This window comes from Ovis aries, chromosome 2, assembly GCF_016772045.2.
Source record: "Ovis aries strain OAR_USU_Benz2616 breed Rambouillet chromosome 2, ARS-UI_Ramb_v3.0, whole genome shotgun sequence".
NCBI lineage: Eukaryota > Metazoa > Chordata > Mammalia > Artiodactyla > Bovidae > Ovis > Ovis aries.
The window spans coordinates 27,191,692-27,218,576 of record NC_056055.1 but is presented as its reverse complement, the minus strand read 5'-3'; the positions used below and the strand labels follow the sequence as shown (position 1 = coordinate 27,218,576).

General features: G+C 38.9%; 1 protein-coding gene across 1 annotated transcript in view; it reads right to left on the bottom strand.

Moving 5' to 3' along the window:
* The window catches only part of LOC114112789 (serine/threonine-protein kinase MRCK alpha-like), a 66,663-nt gene extending 41,776 nt beyond the window's left edge, over positions 1-24,887 (bottom strand). Inside the window, exons 1-6 of the mRNA XM_027963897.1 lie at positions 24,817-24,887; positions 18,561-18,654; positions 18,059-18,189; positions 16,370-16,434; positions 11,680-11,756; positions 919-1,029 (exon numbers count right to left, since the gene is read on the bottom strand). Coding sequence (XP_027819698.1) covers positions 919-1,029; positions 11,680-11,756; positions 16,370-16,434; positions 18,059-18,189; positions 18,561-18,654; positions 24,817-24,887 — 549 coding nt within the window. The remainder of the gene's footprint in view (positions 1-918; positions 1,030-11,679; positions 11,757-16,369; positions 16,435-18,058; positions 18,190-18,560; positions 18,655-24,816) is intronic.
* Between the last annotated feature and the right edge of the window lie 1,998 nt (positions 24,888-26,885).

Genomic DNA, 26,885 nt, shown 5'->3' with positions numbered 1-26,885 from the left:
AAATTATCTTACATTTTAGTAAGAACAGTAGCAAAGCATTTCTTGTCTTGTTTTGTTTGTGGGGTTTTCTTGTTGTTGTTGCATGATGGATGGCCTCAGGAGGACTATTTGCAGTTTTGTTTTAATTTAATGTTAGAATATAGTGATTTATGGGTTTCCCTGGTTTAACTCAGCTGATACAGAATCTGCCTGCAGTGCAGGAGACCCCAGCTTGACTCCTGGGTTGGGAAGATCCCCTGGAGAAGGGATAGGCTATGCACTCTAGTATTTTTGGGCTTCCATGGTGCCTCAGATGGTAAAGAATCTGCCTGAAATGCAGGAGACCTGGGTTGGACCCCCGGGCTGGGAAGATCCCCTGGAAGAGGGCATGGCAACCCACTCCAGTATTCCTGCCTGGAGAATCCCCATGGACAGAGGAGCCTCGTGGGCTACAGTTCATGTCATTGCAAAGGGTCGGACAAAACTGAGCGACTAAGCACAGCACAGCACATGTATTGTTAATCCCAAATCCTAGTTTATCCCTCTCTTCCCTGCCCAAGTTTCCCTTTGGTAACCATAAGTTTGTTTTCAAAGTTTGTGAGTCTGTTTAGCAAATGTATTTTTATGCCTTACCTATTATCAGATTTTATGTTGTGATAAGATTATGTAAAACATTCCTGTTACAGCTTAACTCCTTGATGTTAATTAAAGCAATGCAAATAATGAGAGCTCTCTCCCTGCCAGACCATGTCCCCTCATGGAAATGGTTATCAGTTAAACTTAATATTAACTATCACCTGGTAAACTTCTCTATAGACTGTTCCTATCTAAGCAATGCATCTGATTAGAGAGAAAGGGCACTGTTTCTGAACAGGATTCAGTCTCCTTTTGTTTGGTACAAGTGAAAAGTTCTGAAGCAAATCTACCCCAGAGAGGTACCTTCACTGTGTCTGCTTCATCTCCACTATATGAAGACGGAGATGTGGACCTGGAACTGATGTAAAACTTGATCTTTAGATTCTGTTCAAATATATTGTCAACTGGATCACCCTAGAAAAACAAGTTAAGGAAAACAAAAATTCAAGAGATCACTGTATAGAATTCAGCACTCTTAACATAAGTCATGAGCATAACACTACTTTCCAATAATGGGTGATAAAACTGTAACTTTAGTATTTTTGAAAGAAGTATGTCAACACTCAAAACTGTAGCCATGATCTTTCAGTGGTGGACACAGCTGCTCCTACTGCACCTCTGAGCACTTCTCTTACGTGCTGTTTCACATCCATCATTCCATTCCATGTGGAAGTACCATGACATAAAAAAAAAAAAAGAGCAGGTGGATTCCACTCACAGTGGGTTATAGAGAAATGAATCAGAAACTACAGATAAGAACTCTGTCACTGAGGGCACCTAGTGAAGAGGATCAGAATATGTCACCCCCAAGCATGCCACTTTGGCATATTGATTACTGGAATTAAAGTACTTGAGAAACAGCCATGCAAGGTTACTCTGCCCTCCTTTGTTCTCCTGAAGGAAGAAGGATACAAATCTTCCCTGCAAAAATCACCCTTCCTGTGCCAGGAGGAGGGAAAAACTTTATCACCAGAAACACAGAATTCAAAGCTAGGAAGGCTGCATAAACAAAGATATGATTGTTAAACTACCCATATTTTCCTTGTTACTTCACCATTTGTGACTCATAACCCAAACCCCTTTGTCTTATCGTTTCTTCACAAATATATTGTACCTTTGCCTAAAAAAGTATAAAATCTTCCTTTCTCTGATCACTTAAGGTCTTCTTTCTCTTGGGAAGGCTCCCATGTACATGTAAAAAATTAATAAGATGTGTATGCTTCCTCCTGTTATTCTGTCTTATGACCAATAGAAGGAAGACAAGAATTTTTCCCACCCACAGTGAATTAGGCATTAAATGAAAGTAAACGAAACTGATCATGGTTGTATGACTAACGGCATCAATGTAAACCCCTGCTTATTTAACAGCATAGAAATACTGGCACACAGGGGTCAACATCTATTACCATCAGAATTTTTGTGACTTTACTTTGGAAGATCATGTAGTGCATAATTAAGTGATTTCCAAAGTTATAAAGTTTCTTAAAATGCAGAGGCAGCTCCAGGATTTTTATATAAGTGAGGCTCAATCAGAAGATGAGGTGAAGCTATAGGTCAGCCTTCCTGGGGTTGCATACACAAGTGAGTGTTTCACATGGTACTAAAGAGTATTTTGCTGTTTTCTTTACACATAATGTTTAATATCCATGAGATGATGGTGGTGGTGGTTGTGATGGTGATAGCAGTAGTAACTGGGATTTAGGGGTAGGAGAGCTGGTAGAGATTATTGAAAGGCCAACCTGCCTGAGCACCCCCCCTTAGTTTCAAGAGCCACAATTGTCAAAATGTCCTATGCATTTGTATGAGCATGTTTTGGGGGTAACAGAACAAACTCTCTTCAGAAAATAAAGCCAAATAATAAAGAGCATAGATAACTGACAATGTGCAAAGCAAAGAGCTTTGTTTAGTAAATTACATCTTAAGCTTGATTTCAGTTCAAGGCAAGTTCAGACACGTGGCTTAAATCCCCAAATGCCCTGTTCATTTTCTCAGGTTGGATACAGTATCTTCCATTGTTAACTCATGTGACCACTATGGTGAAATATGAATTATTGTTTGTATATTTTATTGATTTTTTTTTGGTGTGGAGAATTTAAAAGTCTGTCTTTTGGATTGATTCCAGGTACAATTTTCTACGTGGCACAGTAGTAAAGAATCCACTTGTCAGTGCAGAAGATCCAAGAGATGTGAGTTTGATCCCTGGATCAGGAAGATTCCCTGGAGTAGGAAATGGCAACCCACTCCAGTATTCTTGCCTAGAAGATTCCATGTACAGAGGAGCCTGTCAGTTACAGACCATGGGGTCACAAAGAGTTGGCTACGATTGAGCAACAGAGCACATACACACAGTTTTCTATGTGGTTAATATTTTAGAGATCAACAAGGCTCCCAACAAAATACTTGAGCCTAACACTATAAGGGTTAATCGCTTACTCCTGTCCAACTTTTTGCAACCTCATGGACTGTAGCCCACCAGGCAACTCTGTCCATGGAATTCTCCAGGCAAGAATACTGAAGTGGGTAGCCATTCCCGTCTCCAGGGGATCTTCCTGACCTGGGGATCAAACCTCGGGTCTTCTGCACTGCAGGCAGATTCTTTACCATCTGAGGCACCAGGCTGGAAATTTAAAACCAGCAAGATTGGCTGTCACTTATTGCTAATAATATAATCAAGGCTATGGTCTTCCCAGTGGTCACATATGGTTGTGAGAGGCGGACCATAAAGAAGGCAGAGTACTAGAGAATTGACACCTTTGAACTGTGGTGCTGGAGAAGACTCCCGAGAGTCCTTTGGACAGCAGGGAACTCAAACCAGTCAATCTTAGAGGAAATCAATCCTGAAGACTCGTTGGAAGGACTTATGCTGAAGCTGAAGCTCCAGTATTTTGGTCATCTGATTCAAAGAGTAGACTCATTGGAAGAGTCCCTGTTGCTGGGAAAGACTGAAGGCAGAAAGAGAAGAGGGCATCAGAAGATGAGATGGCTGGATGGCATCACCGATGTAATGGGTATGAACTTGGGCAAACTTTGGGAGATGGTGAGGGACAGGGAAGCCTGGTGTGCTGCAGTCCATGGGGTTGCAAAGAGTTGGATACGACTGTGTGATTGAACAACATTGCTAATAGACTTGTTCCCTGGGAGGGCCATGACCATTGCTGTGGGCATAAGCAAGCTAGCTACATGACACAGCTATCAGCAAAACAAGCAGATAAGGAGTTAATTTACTCCTACCAATGAAGATTCCCTTCCGAAAGTTCTCAGTAACCTAGGTAACTGACTACCAGAGAGACCCATCTGTCCTCTCCCATCCCCTGAATCTCACTTTTAAGCTTTAAATTAGGCAACATAGAGTGAAACCCTGAAACTCAAGACACCCCACCCTCTATGCTAGTAAAATCAGAGCTCTCAGTCTCCTTTTTCTCCCATTCTCTCTATCTGCCACCTTGTTGTGTGGCCCTTGGGTGTGCCATGTACCCCCCAGGGCCTGTGAGTGATCAATCATGTTCCTCAAATTTCCCTTACAGTTTTTACTTAAGTGCATCCTGCTATCATAATAAGAATCACAAGGCTCGGGCCAGACGCACAGTGGTCCCTGTGGTGATGGGGAGGATTGCGTGTGGCACTCACTACAAGTACTACGGCTCAGGTGATTGCCCTGGGCATTCCTAGCCAAGAGCATCACTACCAACCAGCTGAGACTACAAAACAGAGTTTAATCTTGCTCATAGTGTGTTGTCTTTTGTGCTTGACTTTTTTCACTCAACATTATGCTAATGAGATTCACTCATGGTGTTGTGTATAGCTGTAATTTATTCATTTTTATTGCTATAGTGTATTTCATTACATTAATATAGCCTAATTTCTTTATTCATTCATTTTGATGGACATTTGTGTTTTAGCTATTACAATCATTCTTCTACATACATCCTGGCATAAAATATGCAAGCATTCCTACAGGATATAGTTCTAGAACTGGAATTACACAATATGCAGATTCATATTTCTTCAAGTGCTCACCAACACTTGCTTTTGTAATCATTCTGTGTTAGCTATTTATTTTCGCTAGTGGTATCTCATGAGGTTTAGAACTTTTAATATGTTCATTGTCTATTTGGATTTCCTCTTTTATGAATAGTCTGTTAAATTTCTTGCCACTTTCCCATCAGATTCACTGCCTTTTTCTTATTGATTTATAAACTGCTTATATATTCTAGATATGAGCTTTTGTTATTTGTAGTGTTGTAAACATCTATTTCTACTCTAAGGCTTGTGTTTGGATGATCATTTTTCACTGTTCTATAGTCCCAGTTTTATAATAAATTAAGTATTTCTAATACAAATTTTTCTGGACACTGTCAAACACCACTGGTCTATGTATTTATGTTTTTGCAAATACCACACTATTTTAATTTACAGATTGTACTTTTATAATAAATCTTGAATTTCTGGGACTTCTCTGGCAGTCCAATGGTTAAGACTTCACTTTCTAGTGCAAGAGGTGCCTAGTCCATCTCTGGCTGAGCAGCTAAGATCCCACAAGCCTTGCGGCCAAAAAACCAAAAACATAAAATAGAAGCGATATTGTAACAAATTCAGTAACGACTTTAAAAATGGTCCACATCAAAAACATCAGAGAACAATATGGATATTCCTTAACAAAGTAGAAGTAAAACTACCATATCACCCAGCAATCCCACTATGGGCATATACTCTGAGAAAACCACAATTCAGAAAGACACATGTACCCCAGTGTTTACTGCAACACTGTTTATAATAGCCAGGACATGGAAGCAACCTAGATGTCCATTGGCAGATGAATGGATAAAGAACATGTGATACATATATGCATACATATATATAATATATATAATGGACCATTTCTCAGACATAAAAAGGAACAAATTTGAATCAGTTGTAGTGAGGTAGATGAACCCAGAGCCTATTATACAGTGTGAAGTAAATCAGAAAGAGAAAAACAAATATAGTATGTTAATGCATATATATGGAATCTAGAAAAATAGTACTGATGAATCTATTTGTAGGGAAGGAATTGACATGCAGATGTAGAGAAGAGATGTGTGACCACATTGCAAATTTCATGAAGAAAATAGAATTTAATCAGGATTATATTTAATCTCGGTATTTTATATTAAATCTTTGTTTTTTTATATTAAATCTTTAATCTTGATGGAATCTTGATTGAATTGATATATTATCAGTAAACTCAAACAGGGGCTTTGTATCAACCTAGAGGGGTGGGGAGGGAAACGGGAGGGAGGTTCAAAAGGGAGGGGATATATGTATATCTATGGCTGATTCATGTTGAGGCTTGACAGAAAATGACAAAATTCTGTAAAGCAATTATCCTTCAATAAAAAAATAAATTAATAAAAAATGAAGAATTAATATCTTTATAATATTGAGTCTTTCAATCTAGTGTTATAGCTATTTAACTTAGGCCTTTTAAAACATTCCTCTTTCAATTTTATCATATTTCTTCCTAGAAGCCTTCTAGCTATTGTTAGATTTGCTTCTAAATATTTGATTCCATATGCTATTGTAAATGGTGTATGTTTAAAAAGGTAATTATTTAATATTCTAATATAATTATTTCATATTATTTAATATTCATATAGAGAGATGCATTTGATTTGAGTATATCACTGTGACATATATTTGTTTCTGTATATTGACATTGTAGTCAACATATTCTGTACATATAATATATTCTGTATATTGATTTTTATATACTAATATGGTAGTGAACCACCTTGCTAAACTATTAATAATTCTAATAATTTATTGAAAAGATCCTCAATTTCATAATGAATTTTATGCTCGTAAACATAAATATTTTAATTTTTTCATTTTTATACTTTTTTGCACTTCATACTTTTCATTTTTTACTTTGTTCATAAGTATAAAAATAGAAAAGCTTCAGTATTTCACCATTATACAGTTATATACATATATAGTTATTATATATAATGGTGGCACTAGTGGTAAAGAGGGCTTCCCAGGTGGTGCTAGTGATAAAGAACCCACCTGCCAATGCAGGAGATGGTAAGAGACATGGGCTTGATGCCTGGGTTGGGAAGAGCCCCTGGAGGAGGGCATGGCAACCCACTCCAGTATTCTTGCCTGGAGAATCCCATGGACAGAGGAGCCTGGTGGACTTTGGTCCATAGTGTTGCAGAGTCAGACATAACTGAAATGACTTAGGATGGAGGATAATAATATTATATAACACATAATAATTATTATATAATATTAAATATTATTATTATAATATATGACTTTTGTTGCTGGTGCTGATATCTTTGATCAGATAAAGAAAGTTATTTCCTATTTCTAGATTGGGAAGAAGGGTTTTGCTTTTCTATTATAAAAGGCTGTTGAATTTTTTCAGATGTTCTTATGCTTTTATTGAAATGATAGGGTTTATATTTTTAATCCATGAAAATCAAGATGGTGGAGTAGAGGGATGTGTGCTCATCTTCTCCTGCAAGAACACCAAAATTGCAACTAAAACAACTATCAACAGGAGAATACTGGATCCCACAAAAGAGAGATACCCCGTGTCCAAGGGCAAAGAAGTCCCAACAAGACGGTATGAGGGGTGTAATCACATTTAGAATCAAATCTCATAACTGCCAGAGATGCTCAGAGGGTACAAACAAAACCTCATGCTCAGCAGGACCCAGGGAAAGGTGCAGTGACCCCCACAAGAGACTGAACCAAACCTGCCTTTGAGTGTTTGAGGGTCTCCTGTGGAGGCACAGGTCAGCAATGGCCTGCTGTGGGGACAGGGGTTCTGGCTGCCACAGACCTAGGAGGCACAGTGTGTGGCATAAGTCATCTTGGAGGAGGTTGCCATTAGCCCCAGCATAGAGCCATTGAGCCTACAAACTGGAGAACAATTATACCAAAGAAGTTCTTGCACTGTTGCAAAAGTTCTAGGGCCCAAAACAGACTTTCCAGCCTGGGGATCTGAGAACCCTCTGGGAATTTGACTTTGAAGGGCAGTAGAATGGCACCCTGGAGAAGGCAATGGCACCCCACTCCAGTATTCTTGCCTGGAAAATCCCATGGACAGAGGAGCCTGGTAGGCTGCAGTCCATGGGGTCGCTGAGAGTTGGACACAACTGGGTGACTTCACTTTCACTTTTCACTTTCATGCATTGGAGAAGGACATGGGAACTAACTCCAGTGTTCTTGCCTGGAGAATCCCAGGGACGGGGGAGCCTGGTGGGCTGCCGTCTACGGGGTCGCACAGAGTCGGACACGACTGAAGGGACTTAGCAGCAGCAGGATTTGATTACAGAACTTCCATAGGACTGGGGAAACAGACTCTTGGAGGGCCAAACAAAACCTATTGTGCACCAGGACCCAGGAGAAAGGAGCAGTGACCCCACAAGAGACTGAGCCAGACTTTTAATATTTTTAATCTGTTACTGTGTTATATTTTTAATGTGTTACTGTGTTATGTTGATTCATTTTCTAGGAGGAAAAGGGGACGACAGAGGATGAGATGGCTGGCTGGAATCACGGACGCGATGGACGTGAGTTTGAGTGAACTCTGGGAGTTGGTGATGGACAGGGAGGCCTGGCGTGCTGCAGTTCATGGGGTCGCAAAGAGTCAGACACGACTGAGCGACTGAACTGAACTGAAAGTGAAACTGTGTATCTGTTCAGTTCAGTTCAGTCACTTTGCTGTGTCTTAAAAATTTTTTCAACAATTTCAGGATTTCATGAGGATTCCCACTGTACAGCTAAGAGTATACAAAAGGTCAGATTTGGTATGTGTACGGTGCAGATGTTCTACCACTGGGCAATAGTGATGAAGTATACTGAAAACAGTGTATATAGTCTTTGACCTGTTCCAAGGAATGCCATGGCAATCAGCACAGCTGAAGCCGTGGATGTTCTTGTTAAATTTCAACAAACACATGAGCATCATTATCCTAGCCTTACCCTCAATAATCTTTTAATGAGTGGCTAAAATTTAAAGCTGTGTTTTCAGTTAAGACAAAACCTGTATTGTTCATAACAGGTATAGGACCAACAAAATACTCATTAATGTCAAAAGTAGAATTCTGTATGTTCACCAGTAAGATTAGACTTCTTCCTTCTAAAATATTCCTTATCAGGTTTCGGTATCAGGTTACACTAACCACATAAAATAATTTGGGAAGTGTCTTAGTCAACTACAGCTGCCAAAACAAAATACCAAGGATTAGATGACTGAACAGCAGGCATGTATTTCTCATAGTTCTGGAGGCTGGATGTTTTAGATCAGGGTGCCAGTGTGGTTGGCTTCTGGTGAGAATTTTCTTTCTAGCTTGCAGACAGCCAGCTCCTCACTGTGCCTTCATATGGAAGAGGCCACCAATACTATCAGACAAGGGTCTCACTCTTACAATCTCATTTAACTGTTTAGTCGCTAGTCGTGTTCAATTCTTTCTGACCCTATGGATTATAGCCTGCCAGACTCCTCTGTCTGTGGGATTGTCCTGGCAAGAATACTGGAGTGGGTTGCCATGCCCTCCTCCAGGGGATCTTTCTGACCCAGGGATCAAACCCTCATCTCTTAATGGTTCCTGCATTGGTGAGTGGGTTCTTTACCACTACAATCACCTGGGAAGCCTATAAATATACATAAAGATAGATAAAAAGATACAGACATTATAAGAAATTGTCTCACATAAATAGATCATAATTTCCTTAAATAAATGAAAGATTAAAACATATACATATAGATAAACATAAGAACATATAAAAAGATACAGATATTATAAGGAATTGGCTGACATGATTATGCAACATAACCAGGAGGAGATATTGATATACAAATAGATAGTGATATAAATTTCTGTTGGTTCTCTTCCTCTGGAGAACCCTAAACCAGATTTTGGTGCTGAGAAGAGACTGGTTCCAAATTGGGAAAGGAGTATGTCAAGGCTGTATATTGTTACCCTGCTTATTTAACTTATATGCAGAGTACATTATGCAAAATTCTCATCTGGATGAAGCACAAGCTTGAATCAAGATTGTCAGGAGAAATATCAATAACCTCAGATATGCAGATGATACCACCCTTATGGCAGAAAATGAATAGGAACTAATGAGCTTCTTGATGAAGGTGAAAGAGGAGAGTGAAAAAACTGGCTTAAAACTCAGCATTCAAAAAACTAAGATCATGGCATCCAGTCCCATCACTTCCTGGCAAATAGATGGGGAAACAATGGAAACAGTGAGAGATTTTATTTTGGGGGCTCCAAAATCACTGCAGATGGTGACTGCAGCCATGCAATTAAAAGACAATTGTTTTTTGGAAGAAAAGCTATGACAAACCTAGACATCTTATTAAAAAGCAGAGATATTACCGACAATGGTCCATATAGTCAAAGCTATGGTTTTTCCAGTAGTCATGTACAGCTGTGAGAGTTGGACCATAAAGAAGGCTGAGCACCAAAGAATTGATGCTTTTGAACTGTGTTCTTGGAGAAGACTCTTGAGAGGCCCCTGGACTGCAAGGAGATCAAACCAGTCAATTCTAAAGGAAATGAATCCTGGACCTTCATTGTCCATGAGGTCACAAAGAGTCAGATACGACTGAGTGACCAACACTTCCACTTTCACGTGAATGATCCCATAGGACATTATGGGAAGTGAAATAAGCCAGTTACAGAAGACAAATACTACATGATTCCACTTATGGGAAAAATCTAAAGTAGTCAAACTCACAGAAGCAGAGAGTGGAATGCTGGTTGCTGATGACTACAGGAGAGGAAAAGTGGGGAGACATCTGTCAGTGAGTACAAAGTTTCACTTACACAAGATGAATAAATTCTGGAGATCTGCTGTTTAAAGTTGTGCCAATAGCTAACCATGTTGCATTGTGTACTTGAAAACTTCTTAAGAGGGTTTATGTTAAGTGTTCTTACAGGAATGGCAGTAAGAGAACATATTTCTGCCAGGGATGGCAGTCCAGGAGTTAGGACTCCCTGCTTCCGCTGCTGAGGGCCTCGGTTCAGTCCCTGGTCAGAGAACTAAGATCCAACACGCAATGTGAGGGACAAAAATGTTTCTACAACAATAAAAAGAAGCACAAGGAAATTTTTGTAGGTAATGGATATATCTATTACTTTGATTGTGGTGATAGTTTCATGGGTGTATGAGTATGTACAAAGTCATCAAATAGTATACATTAAATATGTACATCAGTTGTAAATCAATTGCACCTAAATAAAGTTTTAAAAAATAAATAAATAAAATGAAACATCTCTATTAACTGTTATAGTTCTTAGTTTCCTGACTGGAACCAGACACATATCCAAGGATTCCCCAAAAACAGAATGGATAAATAAACTATTGTATATTCACATAATAGGTGATCGCATATATTGAAATACAGTTGAACATATTATTGGGCTTCCCTGGTGGCTCAGATGGTAAAGCGTCGATTCAACCCCTGGGTCGGGAAGATCTCCTGGAGAAGGAAATGGCAACCCACTCCAGTATTCTTGCCTTTACTACACATAAATGAGACTCACCCACGCAAAGCTGTGATACAAAAGAACCTGTACAGTGTGATTCTACTTACATACTAAAATTAAATCCTCTTGTTTAGAGATGCATACATTCACTAGATGTAAAAATATCAAAAAGCAAGGTGAGCAGCAGAGTATCAATTGCCCCCAGCAGAAAGAGAGGGCTTGCTGTTTCTGAGGACAGGCACCCTTGTGGGGCATCAATCATCTTCCCGATTTTCACCTGAGAGCAGGTAACAGAGGTGTTTTACGTACTTTTCTCTATGTGTGTCAGAATTCACGATGTAAAATATTTTGTTATTTTAATTCTAATATAGATGACTTTACAGCCTACATAAACTTGCAGCCTTATTTCCATGAAAACTGTTTCTTTGTTATGTGCTTATGTCAAGCCTCCAGTTCTCTCCCATGGAATATTAAAAGAGTTTTATTGCAAAGGGAAGTGCTACTCTGAAAGCATCAGTGACTTCTGAAGTGGCTGCAGCACGTACCCAAGAAGTTTAGTACTTACTTCACACTGAGCCACGGCATTAGAAGTTGTATTAAAAAGTGCCAAGGAAGATGAACTTGGGTCTTGTAACACTAAACCTGGAAGACAACAGCAAGCAGTTTACAATGAGAAAACTGAAACCAACATTCATGCCCTTTTCAACCTTAATCTCTTTAAAATTGTTTTCAGACCACATTTTTGGAGATAACCTGACTTATTATGTGTGTGTGTGCGTGCTAAGTTGCTTCAGTTGTGTCTGACTCTGCGCGACCCTATGAACTGTAGCCCACCAGGTTTCTCTGTCCAAGGAATTCTCCAGGCAAGATACTGGGGTGGGTTGCCATGCCCTCCTCCAGGGGATCTTCCTGACCCAGGAAAGGAAACCACGTCTCTTACGTCTCCTGCATTGGCAGGCAGGTTCTTTAAAACCAGTGCCACCTGGGAAGTCCTTGTATACATATTTAAATCAAAATAGGTTTATATTTATTTTTATATATTAAGTATATCTGAGAATTATGCATCTCAAATGAAATAATTTTAGCAAATTTATATAAACTTATAATGAAACTATATAAATAAATTATGTAAGTTTTCATGAATTAACTCCTGTGTGTCAAGTCATTGCTTTCTTTTCCTTAATAGTATTACATTTAAATAAAATTTGAAACATTTTTAGAAGACTCAGGGGATTTCAGCAATATGATCATGCCAATGATAGATGCTTTTTCTATGTTAGCTTCTCCCTACCGCAGGAATCAATTTCAAATTATTCCTCCCAGGTACCTGGTACAATTATCTGTTAGTATCCACAGGATATGGCTTCCAGTACCCCTTGCAGATACCAAAGTCCTCCGATGCTCGAGTTCTTTACATGAAGTAATGTAGTATTTGCATGTAATAACGTATCCACATCCTCCTCTGTACTTTAAATCATCTCTAGATTACTTATAGTACTGAATGCAATGTAAATGCTATGTTAATAGTTGCTGGAAGCTGGCAAATTCAATACAAATTCTATGTAAATAGAATGGTGCACAGCAAAGTCAAGTTTTCCTTTTTGGAACTTTCCATAAATCTTTTATTTTGTATTTTTTATCTGAGTTTGGGTAAATCCACAGACATGGAACTCACAGATATGGAGGGTCAAATGTATGCATTTCTTAGCCTAAGTTATCCATAAGAAGAACACAGGCAGATATAAAACAAATATTAATTATACTTAAAACTTTTATGGTAGTATCAAGGCTTTATTTATTTAGACAAAATAAAATAGCCAACTACAAGTTTATTTTTTTCCTTAAAGGAATTTTAAAGAAATTCCATACATTATCATTTAGCAATTGTATGAACTTTAAATATATTAAAAAATAAAATCTCATGGTAAGAGTATACCTTTATTTAAGTACGAGAGAAAAAAAAGTAGGAATTTAGACCTTCTCCAATAAGCATACATTTAACAACTGATATTGCCATGAGTATGAATTTTCCAGCTCTAAATTGCTAACACAATTTCTTAATAGTCAAATAAGGCAATGTGTTCAGAAATGTCACATAATACTGCATAAAGATTGTACTGCTCTACACCATTCAGGGAAAAAAATGGTAAAAATAAAACTGTGACAAATAAAAATGAAACAGTGATAGACTTCATTTTTGGGGGCTTCAAAATCACTGCAGATGGTGACTGCAGCCATGAAATTAAAAGACGCTTCCTCCTTGGAAGAAAAGTTATAACCAATCTAGACAGCATACTGAAAAGCAGAGACATTACTTTGCCAACAAAGGTCTGTCTAGTCAAGGCTATGGTTTTTCCAGTAGTTATGTATGGATGTGAGAGTTGGACTATAAAGAAAGCTGAGTGCTGAAGAATTGATGCTTTTGAACTGTGGTGTTGAAGAAGACTCTTGAGAGTCCCTGGGACTGCAAGGAGATCCAAACAGTCCATCCTAAAGGAAATCAGTCCTGAATATTCATTAGAGGGACTGATGTTGAAGCTGAAACCAATACTTTGGCCACCTGATACGAAGAGCTGACTCATGTGAAAAGACCCTGATGCTGGGAAATATTGAGGGCAGGAGGAGAAGGGGGTGACAGAGGATGAGATGGTTGGATGGCATCACCGACTTGATGGACATGGGTTTGGGTGAACTCTGGGAGTTGGTGATAGACAGGGAGGCCTGGCATGCTGCAGTCCATAGGGTCACAAAGAATCGGACAAGACTGAGCAACTGAAATGAACTGAACTGAACTGAAAAATAAAACTTCATGTGAAAAGCTTAAAATGTTAGCTTGATAAATTATTGTGATAATATATAGTCTTTGTTTTTAGGTTCTTTCAAAAAAATGTCAAGCTTAGCACTACTCCTACTTATCAAGGTTTTGGGGTCCCAAAGGACCCCATCTACTGGTGCTCTGTGGTGAGCAATACCCTGGCCTTGATTCCTTTGCTGGAGCATCTGCCCTGAGGCCACCACCATCTGAACTTGCTATATCACTTATTCTATGTTCAGTGCATCACTTATTCTACCTCTCTCTTGAATTAGGACCTATCTTGGTTCTTGTCTTTGTAAGGATACTCAAGTTCTTTTTAATTGTTTCTTCTATTGTCCATAAAAAGTCAACCCACAAATATTTATTAGACAAATATTTACTTCTAGAGTTTGCCTATCTTGAATTCCTGATTCATCTATTCCTTCCCCTCCAGAATGTTGATCAGCTCTTGCAGATTCATCCCAGTCTGATACAATCCAATGTGAACCGAAAAACTGTGGAATGAGAGGAACGGTGAACTCAGACAGGCGGAAGCTCTGTTAACATATTTGCTTAAGAAGCAGCTCTGTTGAGAAAATGAAATATCCCTTCCAAGCATTAAAGGTAACACCCACAGTTTATTTTTTTTAAATAAATTCTATATAAAATGGAGTATTACTCAGCCATAAAAAAGAATGAAATTAGGTCATTTGTAGTGATGTGGATGAATCCAGAGTCTGTCATACAGAGTGAAGTAAGTCAGAAAGAGAAAAGCAAATATATATTAATGCATATATATGGAATCTAGAAAAATGGTACTGATGAACCTAGTTTCAGGGCAGGAATAGAGATGCAGACATAGAGAACAGACTTGATGACACAGCAGGGGAAGAAGAGGGTGGGATGAACTAAGAGAGTAGCATTGACATATATACACTTTAATAGGTAGCTAGTGGGAAGTTGCTGTATAACACAGGGAGCTCAACCTGATGGTCTGTAACAACCTAGAGGGGTGGGGAGTGGGAGGGAGGTTTAAGAGGGAAGGGCCTTACGTATCAGCTTAGTTCAGTTCAGTTCAGTTGCTCAGTCATGTTCGACTCTTTGTAACCCCATGAATTGCAGGACGCCAGGCCTCCCTGTCCATCACCAACTCCTGGAGTTTACCCAAACTCATGCACATTGAGTCGGTGACGCCATCTGACTATCACATCCTCTGTCGTCCCCTTCTCCACCTGCCTTAAATCTTTCCCAATATCAGGGTCTTTTCAAATGAGTCAGCTTTTTGCATCAGGCAGCCAAAATATTGGAGTTTCAGCTTCAACATTAGTTCTTCCAATGAACACCCAGGACTGATTTCCTTTAGGATGGACTGGTTGGATCTCCTTACAGTCCAAGGGACTCTCAAGAATCTTCTCCAACACCACAGTTCAAGCATAAATTCTTCTGTGCTCACCTAGAGCCAGACATCCTGGAACGTGAAATCAAGTGGGCCTTAGGAAGTATCACTATGAACAAAGCTAGTAGAGGTGATGGAATTCCAGTTGAGCTATTTCAAATTCTGAAAGATGATGCTGTGAAAGTGCTACACTCAATATGCCAGCAAATTTGGAAAACTCAGCAGTGGCAACAGGCCTGGAAAAGGTCAGTTTTCATTCCAATCCCAAAGAAAGGCAATGCCAAAGAATGCTCACACTACCACACAATTGCACTCATCTCACACGCTAGTAAAGTAATGCTCAAAATTCTCCAAGCCAGGCTTCAGCAACATGTGAACTGTGAATTTCCAGGTGCAGAGGAACCAGAGATACTTATGGCTGATTCACATTGTTGTTTGGCAGAAACCAACATAACATTATAAGGCAATTATCCTCCAATTAAAGTTTTTTTTTTAAATGCGCCATGGGAAAAAAGTGGAGGAGGATCAGGAGCATCCTGATGCAAATCTGAGGCATCTCCCATGATGATGTCTCCTCAGCTGCAATTCGCAATATCCCCACTTTGACCCCTACAGCTCTGAACACACAGACACACACTGCCTCGACTCTGTCTAATTTGAATAGCAGATTTTCCCATTGCCAGAGTAGCTTTACCTTATGCCTGACACATGGGAGCTTCCCAAAACTGGGATGTGACTGGTACAAACTGAAAAAATCTAATTACAAAAGGTCTTTATAAAAGGTAATTCCACTCAAAGTAAAATACTCTGCTTCCACTGTGATAGAAAAATCTCGAAGTTGTATAAAATAAAACCAAACAAAACGACTCTTTGAACATTTTATCAAACAAGAGTAGACATACACACAAACTTTAACCTTGGCTCCAAGCTGGCTTGAGAGCTAATCTTCCACCTGCATAGAAAACTGGTTCCCTTGTAGTTAATTGGATTCATGGACATGGAGTGCAATAAGTACTGATTTAGGCAACAGTTAGCCCCATACACTTTTAGATCTGAGTGTCTCACCTTTATTCGGGTGTGCAGTTTCTAACCACAGGTCAGATTGGTACTTCTCTCTGGCTTTCATTTTACTAAAAGAGGCAGAGAAAAGGGAAGACACCATTAAGTGCAAAGTGCAGGATACGGACCTATAAGTGGATCTCACTTAGCTGGAATGTAGGGCTAATGCAGTTAGAGACTTCAGTTAAGCTGAATTTATTACTTATAACATTCCAAATAAAATGTGTCAGGATTTGTTCCATAGGGAATTGAAATAATGGAGCAAATAAATGTACATACATATACTATTTTCTGTCTGATGTACATGCTTGCTGCTGCTGCTGCTGCTGCTGCCGCTAAGTCACTTCAGTCGTGTCCGACTCTATGTGACCCCAGAGACGGCAGCCCACCAGGCTCCCCCATCCCTGGGATTCTGCAGGCAAGAACACTGGAGTGGGTTGCCATTTCCTTCTCCAATGCATGAAAGTGAAAAGTGAAAGTTTCTGTCTGATTTACATGCCTACTTTTAAGCAAATGTGTGAACTGAGATGCTCTGTGCATAAGATGAAATAATGTGTTTTTTCTGGAAGATTACACAGATAGCTGTTTACATTGTATCATCCACACACTGAGGAATGTCTTTTTCATGTTTAAATGAAGTATACTGTATAACTGGATCATTTGTAACATATGAAGCTTTTGGCTTTAAGTATTTCAACGTTTACACTGAGGTTGATTCAAATGTTAATAATTACAGTTAAGTGAATTAGTCTTTAAGCCTGAAAGAGGCCCTGAGAGGCTTACATTTCTTCTTGACTCATTAAAATGACTCTTTTGGATCACACTGATGTAGGAAACAGCTGTCATGTTTATATTTTCACACTGGCTTTGAATTTTCTTGCCTTTTTTCCTTTTACTCTCTGATATTATACCACCTCAAATACACTGATGTATTTATTAGCTACGTTTACTGTCTATTTGTATGATTATCATATTATCATACACATTGTTCTTGCCTGGAGAATCCCAGGGATGGGGGAGCCTAGTGGGCTGCCGTCTATGAAGTTGCACAGAGTCGAACACAACTGAAGCGACTTAGCAGCAGCAGCAGCAGCATACACGTTGTTGGAGTTTAATTTGCTCTATGTTTGTGATAAGAATAAAACAAACCACTTTACTGACCAGCAAACAGAATGGAGAGAGGCACCCTTTAAAAAATATACATATTGCCATGTGCAAGTTACAGCTATAATTAAAAATATATGGAAATTAACCTCAGTAGAAGTTAAAGGTCATTTAATAGTTAAAGGTCCATGGGAAATATGCCACATTTTGAGTTTACCTCATTCTATTACTATTCAAAACATTTTTTCTACACATACAAGGTATTTCTTACTAGAGGATTTGGGGTACCTGTGAATCAAGGACATTTTGCAAATAAGGAGAAAACAACAGAAATTTCATTCACAGATGATTTAGTTTTTAATATTATTGATATCATTTTGTAGAGATACTGGAATCAATTAAAGCCTGTTGAAAGTACATATGTTAAAAGTAACTAATTGCTTTTAAACTTTCATAATTTTTCATAGAAATAAATCTAATTCTTTTTTTTTTAAAAAACCCATACTTTACGTCTTAGGAAGAAACTAAACACACCACTTTGTGACCAGATTATAAAACAATCATTTTAAAAATGGTATCAGTTGGTCTCACCAGTTTAGAGTGACTGGCACAGCCTCTGGGAGGATCTTTCTGGAAATTTGCTGTCTGTCCAAAGCTGACTCCAACATAATCAGAGCTGACATATCCAGTTTATCACATCGCTCCATTGCCCCTGGCATTTTCTACAAAATCAGGTAAGTAGGTTTTGAGTTCCATCTTAAGTTTACAAAACTTTAAATCACCTCTAGAAAAAGTTAGTAGGTGCTGGGGACTATTAGTTTTCTTGAATAGTAAACAGAAAACTGATTGTTAAAATGTATTTTTCAATAAATTTGGGGATAGTATTAAAAATTCCTGTGAACAGTCTCATTTTTATTCTTATAATTCTGATAAATGCCTCCCTTTCCAAAAATAGTAGTGCTGATCTCTTATGAAAAGGCATTTTTCAGGTTGAAATCCAATGAACTGAGATTATTCAGCAAGTTTATTATCATCATTTTAGCTTTCCTTTTTTCCATTTTATGAGCCTTCCTGGGCTGGGACTGACACTCACTCTTGCTCCTAAAACCAAGCTGGAATTTCTTAAAGACTCCTCTTCTTTGGTTTTTTCTAACACCAAGTCCTGGGACTCTTTTTCATCCTTGATGCTATATTATAAAAAGTAAAAGACAGATAAAGGCAAACATAGAAAAAAATTAATCAACCTAGATGAGGCTAAAGAAAGATACAGGGCAGCAAATCTTAGCATAAAGTATTTAAGGAGTCATAACAAATAATTTCTGACCAACAGAAAAGAGTAAAAATCTAAACATACCTCTAAAATATATATTATCCTCGATTTTTATAATGCTCATAGAACACATGAAATGGTTGACCAGATTTAGGCCATGCTGGACAAGAGTAGACTACTTCCAGGTTCAGATCATTAATTCAAGGCAAAGATAGTTTTCAGTCAGTTCAGTTCAGTCGCTCAGTCGTGTTTGACTCTTTGTGACCCCATGGACTGCAGCATGCCAGGCCTCCCTGTCCATCACCAACTCCCAAGTTTTCTCAAACTCATGTCAACTGAGTTGGTGTTGCCATCCAGCCATCTCATCCCCTGTCATCCCCTTCTCCTCCCACCTTCAATCTTTCCCAGCATCAGGGCCTTTTCAAACGAGTCAGCTATTTGCCAAAGTGGCCAAAGTATTGGAGTTTCAGCTTCAGCATCAGTCCTTCCAATGAATATTCAGGACTGATTTCTTTTAGGATGGACTGGTTTGATCTCCTTGCAGAACAAGGGACTCTCAAGAGTCTTCAACACCACAGTTCAAAAGCATCAATTCTTTGGCGCTCAGCTTATAGTTTTACTGACTTAATTAAGGAAGGTCACTATTCCAAACTGTTTCTTCTTAGAGACTAATTTAAATATTAATGTCATCATTGAAAATCCACACTATGCCCATATGTAAAATAGCTCATTGGTAAGCATAGTGTTAAGCTTCCCTGGTGGCTCAGAGGGTAAAGCATCTGCCTGCAAGGTGGGAGACCTGGGTTTGATCCCTGGGTTGGGAAGATCCCCTGGAGAAGGAAATGGCAACCCACTCCAGTACTCTTGCCTGGAGAATCCCATGGACAGAGGAGCCTGGTGCATGGGGTCGACAAAGAGTCAGACACGACTGAATTATTTCACTTTCACTTTCAAGCATAGTGTATGAGTCCCTTGCTGGCTCAGCTGGTAAAGAACCTGCCCGCTAATGCAGGAGACACAAAAGACACAGATTTGATCCCTGGGTCAAGAAGATACCTTGGAGAAAGAAATGGCAACCTGCTCCAGTATTCTTGACTGGAAAACTCCAGGGACAGAAGAGCCTGGCAGGCTACAGTCCATGGAGTCACAAAGAGTCAGACACGACTGAACATGCACACACACACAAGCATTATATACAGTCTACACTACTTTATTAATATAACAGCATTACACCTCCATTCCTAGATGATCACTCAGTTAATGGGATAGTTAGTCCTATCACTCTCTAGGAAACTCAGTCATGTCCTGCCAGGAGCCAGCGTGAGGAATCCCACCTGTGACAAGGTCATGCGGCAGAGATCTGATGGGCAAGACGAATCAGACCTCAGGATGTCCCCCTGGTATTTCCTGAGCATGTACCCAAAAACCAAAAATCTGCTGGCCTTTGTACTCTGCTTTTCCACTCTTCTGACACTCTCTGGAAAAAAGTCAACTCAGGGCTTTAGTCTTCTGCATTTGAAAGGGATGTTTCAGTTAAACCCCCTCTGATAACTCTCTAGCTTGCCTAACAGGTTCCCCCGACCTCTTACAGCTTGTGAATTGCTTACAGCCCCCCAACCGCGAGAGGCACAAAGCTTAAAAGCATCTTAAAGATACAGAGCCTTTTCTAAAGAGCTAAAAATCATATTGGTGATGGGTTTTCACTGCTGACTCAATAATTGCCACCAGGCCTCCATATTCTTTATCTTTTAGGCACCTGGGAGGATGTTAATCAATGTAAATGGGATATGAAAAAAGGTATATAACAGTTTTGATGTTAGCAACACTAGACTTTTGAGTTAATTACTTTTCTTTTGTTATAAATCACTGTACTCCTTTTACTTGTTATAAATTGCTGTATCTTTGCTATGTAAGAATGTAACTTTATTTAGTGTTTTCTGAGAGTGGCACCAGACTTTGAGAAGAACAACACAAATAAATCTTCTGGTTGACAAACCCTTATCAGAAAAAAAGGCTGTAAAATGTTAATTGGCCCTTTTGGCCGAAGATGATGTAAATCACCTAAGACTTGTGTATGCAACTAGGTATGCAGAGAGAAAAGCCTGGTTTTGATAAGAGTCGGGACTGCTAACGCTGCATAACTTTGTATTATCCATTGATCTCTATGTACAATCAAAAAGGTATAAAAGGCCTTTCTAGACAATAGAGGCCGGGCCAGTCATTGGAAGGACTGGTTTCCCCATGTCTCCTCTTTACTCTATTTTCTGGCTGAATTCCCATCTGGGGCGTGGAGGCTCGCCATGTCTACTTACTTGTCCTGGTTTCTAAGATCCACGCGAGAGGGAGTCCAAGGCGGGGCACCCCCCCAATATTCAAGAGGACACCGGTGGCCTAATGTAGATGGTGCAAGCTCCTTGTCTGGAACTTTATTGGCTTTCCACATAAACCAAGTTATTCAGCCTCTTTTTCTCCACTTAATTTTCCTACTATACTATTATTTCCTAATCTTATATTAATAAATAAATAAGTTTTTTCCTCACCAATGCCGTCCCCGCTTCAAATTCCCTGGATCCACCGGGGCTGGACCCCGGCAGTGTCCGACTCTGTGCGACCCCATAGACGGCAGCCCACCAGGCTCCCCCATCCCTGGGGTTCTCCAGGCAAGAACAGTGGAGTGGGTTGCCATTGCCTCCTCTAACAGTGGGTGCTGTTGCTGCTGCTAAGTCACTTCAGTCATGTCCGACTCTGTGAGACCCCATAGACGGCAGCCCACCAGGCTCTGCCATCCCTGGGATTCTCCAGGCAGGAATACTGGAGTGGGTTGCCATTTAACTCTGAGGCTGGCAAATAAAAAATGCAAGTATAAAAGCAAAGGAAAGAAAATTTTGGACATATAAAGATGTAGGAAGCGTACAACACAGACTTTTCTGAAAGAAGTCCTCTAGGATATTCTCTAGTGCAAGACAGACACTGAATTCAAGAGAGAGGGAAGACAGGAAACACAAGAACACGGACACATAATTAGTAACTTATGATTACATCTAAAATATTGTCAGTAAATAATAAACTGGATCTAAACTCTAAATGCCAGAGTTAGAACTGGAGTGAAACTATCAGAAGTATTTTTTAAAAATTATTTAAAAATTATTTTTAAAAAATTAATTTATTTTAATTGGAGGCCAATTTACTTTTCTGGTATTGAGCTGCATGAGCTGCTTGTATATTTTGGAGATTAATTCTTTTTCAGTTGCTTCATTTGCTATTATTTTCTCCCATTCTGAAAGCTGTCTTTTCACCTTGCTTAGAGTTTCCTTCGTTGTGCAAAAGCTTTTAAGTTTAATTAGGTCCCATTTGTTTATTTTTGCTTTTATTTCCATTACTCTGGGAAGTGGGTCATAGAGGATCCTGCTGTGATTTATGTCAGAGAGTGGTTTGCTCATGTTTTCCTCTGGGAGTTTTATAGTTTCTGGTCTTACATTTATATCTTTAATTCATTTGAGTTTCTTTTTGTGTATGGTGTAGGAAAGTGTTCTAGTTTCCTTCTTTTACAGGTGGTTGACCAGTTTTCCCAGCACCACATGTTAAATAGATTGTCTTTTCTCCATTGTATATTCTTGCCTCCTTTGTCAAAGATAATGTGTCCATAGGTGCATGGATTTATTTCTGCGCTTTCTAATTTGTTCCATTGATCTATATTTCTGTCTTTGTGCCAGTGCCATACTGTCTTGATGACTGGAGCTTTGTAGTATAGTCCGAAGTCAGGCAGGTTGATTCCTTCAGGAACTATCAGAATTCTTAACCAAATGCAGAGAGAATATAAAAGCCCTACTCTCAGTGTCTCCACTGCCTCTGTCTCCAATTCAATCTTTATGAAACAATAGTTCTCATAGAATAATGACTCTGCTGGATTAAATCAATTCCTACCAGTAAATAGGCAAATTTTCTTAACACCTTAGAAAAGATATGCCGTATAGAAAAAAAATGATACAATTTTGAATATTTTAATTGTTAACAATTACTTAGAGCATCTTGTATCCTAACCATAAGAGGTAATATCAAAGATCCTGAATTTAGTGTACTGAAAAATACATTTGCTTGAATCTGATCTCCAGAAAGTTTGTTAGGCTCAATTATGATGCTTTTATATTAAGTGTAATTATAGTGAAACTTTTTGAAACAAGCATGCATCTCATATATACTTACATGTGATACATGATATATATATGAAGGGCTTTTAAGAGAAAAAAATTTTTTCTAGTGTGGCTTTCCTGCATGTTAATAATCAAAGAAGGAAACTGGATACAATGTTTGAACCAATTCTTAGGGAAATTAAAAGGAAATAATTGCCTAATGACAAATCATAATGAAAAGAGTTTAGACAGAACACACAAACCAAAATATGTGCAAGGAAGAAACATAACAGTGAGGCCAGTGTAGGCATTGGTCACATATTCCCGGGAATCAATTTGGTTCTACCTCCTAGGACTAATGTGAGTCTAAATATATTAAAAGCATCTGAGAATTAAGACACAAAATGGAAAATTGTTATTTATTTAGCTGGCAGAGGAGTTAGAAGCATCTGAAATATATACATTCAAAAAATCATGGCAAATAAATAGGGGAGAGTGGAAACAGTGACAGATTTCATTTTCTTTGGCTCCAAAATCACTGAGAACACTGACTGCAGCCACGAAATGAAAAGACATTTGCTGCTTGGAAGAAAAGCTATGACAAACTCAGATAGCATATTAAAAAACAGAGGCATTACTTTGCCAATAAAGGTCCATACAGTCAAGCTATGGCTTTTGCGAGTAGTCATGAACGGATGTGAGAGCTGGACCATAAAGAAGGCTGAGTGCCAAATTGATGCTTTCAAACTGTGGTGCTGGAGAAGACTCTTGAGAGTCCCTTGGGCAGCAAGGAGATCAAACCAGTCAATCCTATGGGAAATCAACCCTGAATATTCACTGGAAGGACTGATGCTGAAGCTAAAGCACCAATACTTCAAGCCACCTGATGCAAAGAGCCAACTCATTATAAAAGACCCCGATACTGGGTAAGTTTAAGGACAAGAAGAGAAGGGGATGACAGGGATGAGATGGTTGGATGGCATCAATGACTTATAGACATGAGTTTGAGCAAACTCCAGGATATAATGAAGGACAGGGAAGCCTGGCATGCTGCAGTTCATGGAGTTGTAGAGTCAGACATGACTTAGCAACTGAACAACAATATACCCAAACCTCAAAAGATACACAGATACATATATACATGTGTATGTGTGTGTGTGTGTGAGAGTGTGTATATATACATAAAATTTTGCCCCATTTACTTTGTCTATCACTCACTCTCTCTCCATATTTTTTTCTAACATTTCAAAATAAGTTGCAGACACAAGGATTTATTACCCTTAAATACTTAAATATAAGAACACTTCTTATATAACCACAGTACAAAAATTAAAAACTAGAAATTCAACATTGACACACTCATTAACTAAAATATAGACTGTATTCAAATTCTAAAAAATTGTTCTAATATACATTTACATATGTTTGTAATACACACATATATATACACATTTGTTTTTTTTAAACATACACTGAAAAAGAGTTCACAGAAAGTGTTATAATTTTAAGTCTCATTCAAAACCTTAAACTTGATAAATCAAGAAAGTAAATTGAAGGATGTTTGATAAACACAGTTCATTTCCTAGTTCATTAATTTCATGATGTATTTTAAAATAGTGTGACCTGTATTTCTAAGCACCATTTCTTGTTATAATTAGTGAGAAAAGAAATGAGAAATTTAGCTTAAAAAATATTTTGAAAGCAGAAGTCCAGAGATCCAGCTCTAAGTATAAATGCTATTTAGTGTATATTTTTAAAAAGTATAATTGAGTTATTACTGGTAAATTTGGAGAAGGAAATGGCAGCCCACTTCAGTATTCTTGCCTTGATAACCCCATGGAGCCTGGCGTGCTACCATTCATGCGGTTGCAAAGAGTTGGACACGACTTAGTGATTCAGCAACAACTGGTAAATTAACAGGAAAAAAACTTTAGATGGGCCTGACGTACCTTCCTGATGTGTTCTTTAAAGGCTTATAATCATTCAGCCTATAGAATAAGGAAGTTCTGTCTTTGCTCATAGTGACATGAACAGTCCCAGGGTTTCCCTTCCTGGAGATCTTGGTGGAGAAGGAAGGCCGGAAAGTCTAGCTCTAAGTCATCCAATTGTCCAAAGGATCTGCCGGTGTGAGGCCAACTGCTGCTCCCTGGGGCTGGAAGGGTCCTGCTCCAGGGTTCCATGGTCAGTTCTGACTTCAGTGGCAGTTGAGTGAGAAGACTCAACTGTGCAGGCTTGATGGGCATCCATGTGTAATGGTTCAGCTTGTGAGAAAGGAGGAAATCATTCCCTGGACCACAGAATGAGAGCCATCCAGGAGGGTATTCTGGTGATGACATTGTGATACTAGATCATTAGACATAATCTTTGACTTGAACTTTCATATATAACACACATATATGAAATATATATGAATTTATATTGTTGTTGTTCAGTCACTAAGTTGTGTCTGATTCTTTGTGACCCCGTGGACTGCAGCACTCCAGGCTGTCCTGTCCTTCAGTATCTCCCAGAGTCTGCTCAAACTCATGTCCACTGAATCAGTGATGTTATCCAGCCATCTCATACTCTGTTGCCCTCTTCACCTCCTGCCCTTATATATATATATGACTATATATATGTATGCGTGCTAAGTCACTTCAGTTGTGTCCAACTCTTTGTGACCCTATGGACTGTAGCCCACCAGGCTCCTCTGTCCATGGGATTCTCCAGGAAAGAATACTGGAGTGGGTTGCCTTGCCCTTCCTCCAGGGGATCTTCCCAATCCAGGGATCAACACGCATCTCTTATGTCTCCTGCATTGGCAGGTGAATTCTTTACCACTAGCGCTACCTGGGAAGCCCCCAAATATATATATGACAAGTAGGAATTGTTATAAGTTGTTTTACAATTTTTTATTCTGTTTTGTTTTGTTGAGATACTTCCTTTTGGTAATTGTCAATTTTGATAAAATTTGAAACTTGAAGAAAATCATGAGACTAGACAAAGAGGTCCTGAAATTATCAAATTTAACATTTTAAATATTTTGTCCCACATACTTTATCTCTCTTTCACTCTCTTTTTCTCCATTTTTTTCCCTGAATCACCTGAAAATAAGCCAAAGACACTAGACTTTATTAAAAGATGCTTACTTCTTGGAAAGAAAGTTATGACCAACCTAGACAGCATATTAAAAAGCAGAGACATTACTTTACCAACAAAGGTCCATCTAGTCAAGGCTATGGTTTTTCCAGTGGTCATGTATAGATGTGACAGCTGGACTATAAAGAAAGCTGAGCACTGAAGAATTGAGGCTTTTTAACCGTGGTGTTGGAAAAGATTCTTGAGAGTCCCTTGAACTGTAAGGAGATCCAACCAGTCCACTCTAAAGGAAATCAGTCCTGGGTGTTCATTGGAAGGACTGATGCTGAAGCTGAAACTCCAATATTTGGCCACCTGATGGGAAGAGCTGACTCATTGGGAAAGACCCTGATGCTGGGAAAGATTGAGGGCAGGAGGAGAAGGGGACGACAGAGGATGAGATGGTTGGATGGCATCACTAACTCAATGGACATGGGTTTGGGTGGACTCTAGGAGTTAGTGATGGACAGGGAGGCCTGCTGTGCTGCAGTTCATGGGGTCACAAAGAGTCGGACATGACTGAGTGACTGAACTGAACTGAACTGAAACATTTAAGAATACACTTATTACATAACCACAGAATTAAAAACCTGGACATTCATCATCATCACAACACTTTTAACTAAAACATATCCTATATTCAAATTTTGTTATTTGTCCTAATAATGCCCTTCATAATTATGTTGCTCTAGGTTCAGGATAGAATCTGGGACTGCTCATTTCATTTAGGTCATATATCTTTAATCTGAAGACTTTCCTCATGTCTTTCATGACCTAGAAACTTTGAAAAATGTGGACCGATTATTTTTAGTTTGGTTTCCACATGATTAGATACATATTAGCAGCTTGGGAGGAATTCCATAAAACTGATGTTATGTCCTATAGTACCCTGTAGGATGGC